This window comes from Aethalodelphis obliquidens, unplaced genomic scaffold (genome assembly GCF_003676395.1).
Source record: "Aethalodelphis obliquidens isolate GAN/ISIS:26980383/991018 unplaced genomic scaffold, ASM367639v1 scaffold40, whole genome shotgun sequence".
Lineage (NCBI taxonomy): Eukaryota > Metazoa > Chordata > Mammalia > Artiodactyla > Delphinidae > Aethalodelphis > Aethalodelphis obliquidens.
In genome coordinates this window covers 6986976-6992975 of record NW_020837984.1, presented here as the reverse complement: position 1 = coordinate 6992975, position 6000 = coordinate 6986976, and the positions used below count along the sequence as shown (strand labels likewise).

Here is a 6000-nt window from a genome sequence, read left to right as displayed (position 1 = left end):
CCCCCCCCCCCCCCACCCCCGTCATTTTAAGATCTTCCCGGCTTTCAGTTTCCCTGCCTTAGTTGTTGAATCAGCATTTCTTTAAGAAACCCTAGTTCCTTTTGGTGGGGAACCTGCAAAATATAGTATCATTGCTCCTAGTGTTTCCTTGCTTCTAGGCCCTCAATAGATAAAGCTGGAAATATGTGTATAAGAATATAGTTTAAACGTGTAATATGATTTCATTTATTTGGGCTACATTGGAGACTTTTTTTTTTAATGGTCAAAATTTTAATAATGTATAAATGATAGTTGCTAATACATGAGGACCTGACTCTGTATGCCTCAAATAATCACATAAATTATGTTAAAGTGTGTAGAATTAATTTCCAAGTCCTGTATTCTGTAGGTGTTCATTTTGGGCTGAAGTTTGCCATTGTTAACTGATTTACAAAGCTAATATAAACACATTTCAAAGTGCTTAACGTTATTTATGGCTAATAGTTATCTGTTTTTAGATGCCTTTAAAAGTCACCTTCATAAGCAATGGTTGCATACAAGTAGCATGATTATTTTAAGATTATTTCTTGTTTAATGTATCTTTCTTTAGTGTCTGTCTCAGTTGAATTCACATTCATAACTCGATCAACATCTGCTCTACCCCACTGGACGTATAGTTCTATACGAACTATATCTGATTTTGCTCACCATTATATTACCAATGCCAGGCACCTTTACCTCATTATTTATAAAACTTATGAATGGATAATGTGGGGAAACAAAGAAAGTGCTATAACATGACCTTGGTTTGTATGATAAAATACATTTTATACGCCAAGTAACAGTGACTCTCCAGTTAAATAATTCTTAACTCTTCCTCCTTGTCCTTTAACACAGCAGTCCCCAACCTTTTTGGCACCAGGGACCGTTTTCACGGAAGACAATTTTTCTACAGACCGGTGTGTGGGGGGTGGTGGTTCAGGCGGTAATGTGAGCAGTGGGGAGCCCCACATAAAGCTTTGCTCGCTCTCTGTTCACCTCCTGCTGTGCGGCCCAGTTCCTAACAGGATGCGGACTGGTATGGGTCCGTGGACCGGGGGTTGGGGACCCCCGTTCTAACACACATTCTATATACCTCACTATCCCACACGCCACAATATATTGATTAACAAGGCAGTTCAGTGACTGCTTTGGTCTGCTTTTATTTCTTTAGAATTAAGAAATGTTCACTTGACTCTTAACCTCACACAACGAAAAATATGCGAGTTTGATACCAGCTGCTGCTGTTCAAGCTGGTTCACTGTGACAGTTATTTCTATTCTACCAGTTCCATTCTTAAAGATCTCATTACAGTCTTTGTAATGTGAGGGCCCCCTACCCCCCACCCCCAATCTTTGTGTTTTTTTGACTCCTGTTCCTGCACCATTGTCTTTTCATAAGCCTCCACCTTCAGTTTATATGGTCCTGGGAGGTTTGTATCAATTAAGATAGCTAAAATGAACTTTTTGCCTGTTACCAAAATCTTCTAATGCTACATATTTAAAAGGTAGATTGGGAGGTTGCTCTTGGTAAAGTTAAATATATTAAACCAATATGATAAAAGTTAAACATGAAATATGGCCAAATACTAGATTTATAAGTTTTAACTTTTTAGTACCTTTTACATTTTAAATCAGTAATACGGATGAGTCTTGCTCTTTCAGATTTTCATAGGTGTTTTGTTAATTATAACAAAGTAGGTATCTAGAGATCAGTGCTTTTTTTTAAAAAACAGTTTATTTGTAAGGTGAATACTAAATCCCTATATGCTGGTTTTATTAAAATGAAAGTTTTTAATGTTTAGTTTTCTTTAAATTGAGGTAATACATTTTCCATTGAAGTTACTACAAGTATCAAGGGGAAAAAATAGAGGTGAAGTAATATAGAATTAAATTAGTTATTTTTCTCTACTTTTCAATAATTTGCTTTTAACCATTCCTGATGAAAATTGACATTAACAATACAAAAGGAAGGGCATTTTATGTCATTGTATGTTTTTTTTTCTTTTTGTGAGTCGTATCTTTCTATTAGAGTAGAATATAATGTCGTTACAGATGCTATAACATTTAGAGCCAGAAAGAATATTTCATATGCCACAGATTAAGATTAAACTCACATTTCTAATAGTATGTGCTGACTGTTTTACTCAGCTAGCTCCTAGAATATATTTATGTCCTAACTTTTTTGTTTTATATTCATCTTATCTCCCCTGATAGGCTGTAAACTCCAGGAGGCCAAGGACTACTGCATAAGGGTGTTTTTTTTTTTTTAGGAGTCTGAAGTTTAGACTCTAAACCATTATAACCTTTCTCTTTGTAAGCCACGTCACTTTAGTAACCAAATCTTTAAGCACTTTTTGAGAGTTCACTTAAGTCAGTATGGGATTCACTCACATTTTGTTTATTAAATTGAAACACTCATTTAATGTTTGCTATAATAAGATTTTGCCAGTGATTCTTTAAATTAAAAATGAAGACCATAGGAAAATAAATTAGCAGCTTTCATAAAATCTAATCTTTTGGGGGGCAGGGAAAGTTAAAGGATATGTAGTAAGAAATTGAGTTATTTTTAGTTCGTTGCTGAATTTAATTACTGCTGGTGGTGTGTTTTTACTTTGCAGAGTTTTGAAAGCTCAGTCTGATCACAGGTCTAGACATGAAGGTAAGGGTTCCACAAAGTTAATTTTTAATAAAGATTTGGATGACTGGTTATATCTATATATAATATCTTTAATAATGAACATTTTGTTTTCATCATGCACAAGCCGTTATAGTAATTTTTTTTTCCAATTTTTCTGTAGTTTCACATTATTCAATGTGGCTCTTGGTGAGTTGGGCTCATTGCTGTTCTTTAGTGAAATCTAGCCTTGCTGACAGCGATCATTTACAAGACTGGCTAAAAAAATTGACTCTCCTTATTCCTGAGGTAAGCTAAAGATTGAAGATTAGTACTACTCTTCATATTTTTTCGTATTAGCATCGATGATAAAAAGAGCTAATGGAAACAAATGAACATGATTCCATAAATATATCCTGTTGCCTGGAAGGTACTTAATAATCCTTTAAGATCTAGAGTGTTTTGAGTTATGTACACTTAAGTGTGAACATTAAATATTTTGTAGCATTCATATTTGTCTTTTTCTGCAATATTTGTTAACAGAGTGATTCTTTTGTTTTGGGTTTTTTTAATTGTTTTTTTTCCTGAGGGTTGAGAAGGATTTCAGCATTTATTTATTTATTTATTTATTTATTTATTTATTATTATTTTTGTAATTTACATTTTAGAGAAGTTTCTTTTACTTTTTCTATTTGAGTGTATCCTTAGATGCAAGAGAGACAATATATTTCCTTTTGATTTCAGTGTTGACACTGAAGTCAATATAATTTTCACCAATCGTATCTTGATGTTACTCACACCATATTCCTGAATGAAATAGTATAAACACACTAATACACTTAGCCACGATATTCATATCTGTTTTAGAGAACATTTTCTAATATTATTAGCTTTGTATTGAATGCATATGTATTCTTGTTCTGGCTCTGTCCCAGGTAACTGTTGTGACACTTGGACAAGATTCTAAAATCTGTAAAATGTTTTGGGTTAAGTACTTTCCAAGTTGCTTCTAGTTCTGAAAATACTGGGTTGGCCAACAAGTTTGTTCAGGTTTTTCCATAGCATCTTACAGAAAAACTCAGACGAACTTTTTGGCCAACCCAATATTTTTCCTGTTAATTAATCATGTAAATAAATTATTATAAATATCCTTTTCTCAATCCTTTTTGTATTTGTCTGTTCTTGTATTTACTTGGTTTGTTTTTATGACCATATTGGGAATTTCTGAAATGTTTTTACATATTACCGTATACTTTGGGGTACTTCATTTGATCATGTATTATTTAGATGCATGAGTATGTGATCAGGACATTGTGTTTTAAAACATGTTACTAAAGAAGCCATCTAACATGTTATTTCTGCCAACATATTAACCTTAAGATTAACTTTTTAATACTAACTCAGACTATCTTTGGAACTTTTTCATTTAGACTGCAGTCCGTCATGAATCTTGCAATGGTCTTTATAAGTTATCTCTGTCAGGGCTGGATGGAGGAGACTCAATCAATCGCTCTTTTCTGCTACTGGCTGCCTCAACATTGCTGAAATTTCTTCCAGATGCTCAAGCACTCAAACCTATTAGGGTAAGATTTTACTGTGTTCAGGAGCAATTTCTATTTCTGCCATTTCATTTGCCCCAAGTTTATCGTTGTATTGTCCTTGCAAGTAATTTTGAGTACCTGTTTACTATCTGTAGTTTTCACCAGGAGGATGGTAGTTATATGTAATAGTTCCTAAAGTGGCAGCATTGTGACATATTGTGTCCATGTTACACCTAGGGATAGATCCTGTGTCCTTGGGTTCAGCTGTGTGGGATCTCTCATGGATATTGTTTTGGAAATAACATTTGTCCTTACTAGGTTCTGAACCTTGTGTTAATAAGTTGAATGATAGAAACATCATAAATGTAGCTTTCTTCTTATTCAGTCACAGTTGTTTTATTTTTATCTTTATGATACTCAGAATTTTCAGTTTTCTTCCTTGTTCCCATGTATACACTAACATTAGCCTTATAAAAGCCTTCTACCCCATAATAAATACAGGGCCCATTAATAAGTAAATTTTACTAATCCCAGAAATATGATGCATTGTAGGATTTACGTTTTTCTTCTCCATATTTACCGTCTGTCATTGACTATGTAAGAAATGTAATGTGTTCTTTATTTTTCAGCTTTCAAAACTATAATACACCATTGTATGTGGGTAGATTTATATATACTCATTTTCTGTAGGTTTCTTTTGTTTCCACATTTTCATTGAATTTTTAGTTGGCACTACATTATTTAGTATTATACATTATTCATATCTTTTCCAAGTAGGTTATAAGGAATTTCAGAGTACTGTTTTTTTGAAAGTTCTCTTATTATTCACTTACATACATAGTTGTTCTAATTTTACAGACACTAGGAGTATTCTCTCCATTTTGGGGGTTAAATTTTGAAAACTGTTTAGTTTGTAGGGATTTAATTTTTTTTTATAAAGCTTGTAGTTTTTAAAATGTATTATAATTTTAAGTTATTTTCCCCTTTTAAACTATTTTCACAAGTTTAAATTTTTTTTTAATAGATAGATGATTATGAAGAAGAACCAATGTTAAAACCTGGATGTAAAGAATATTTTTGGTTGTTGTGCAAATTAGTTGACAACATACATATAAAGGATGCTAGTCAGGTATGTTCAGAAAGTTATACATTAACTTGTTAATAGAGATGTATTATGCACTTGTATGTTCATGCATTTATAGGTCGTTATCATTAAGGACATTTTTATCAATCTGTAATGAGTTGAAAATGTCATAATTTTTCTACTCCATTCGTACCTTTTTGTTCTGCTCTAATTTCTTCTTTTTACTCTGACTTTAGTTGAAATGTCTTCATTTGGTACTTACAAGTAGTTTCCTGTGTCTTGTAAGATTTGTGGATATGAAATCTTATTCGGAATGTGAAATTTAGACTTTAAATATACAGCTTTCTGTAGTAGCAAGTGGATTCTGAGAATGTAAAATAAAGTTGCAATTCAAATAGAAATTACTTTAAGCTAAAGAAACACTGTCAGTTTGCTGATCTACTAATTTTCTTATATGAGACTAAAATGATACTTCTATCCAAAGAAATACTTAAAACAAGTTTATTTCAAAGACATACTTGCCACATAAAAACTTTTATTTTTTCTTTTTATAAATTTAGTAAGCTAAAATACATCTAATTGATCTCAGAAGAATGAGAAATGCTTGAAAAAGATACATTTAAATATTTAGGAAACCTTTTCTGTCAATTTTTTTTTCATGTATTTCCATCAAAGTCCAGTATATACACTTTATATTTTAAGAATCCTATCGTGTTTGAACGTCCTACTTTTAAGGAACAG

General features: G+C 32.3%; 1 protein-coding gene across 7 annotated transcripts in view; it reads left to right on the top strand.

The window, feature by feature from the left end:
* The window catches only part of USP34 (ubiquitin specific peptidase 34), a 231649-nt gene that overhangs the window by 157690 nt on the left and 67959 nt on the right, over nt 1-6000 (top strand). For all 7 annotated transcript variants that reach the window (XM_027131781.1, XM_027131778.1, XM_027131782.1 and 4 more), the window contains 4 exons: nt 2639-2679; nt 2819-2943; nt 4065-4217; nt 5200-5304. In XM_027131781.1, coding sequence (XP_026987582.1) covers nt 2639-2679; nt 2819-2943; nt 4065-4217; nt 5200-5304 — 424 coding nt within the window. The remainder of the gene's footprint in view (nt 1-2638; nt 2680-2818; nt 2944-4064; nt 4218-5199; nt 5305-6000) is intronic.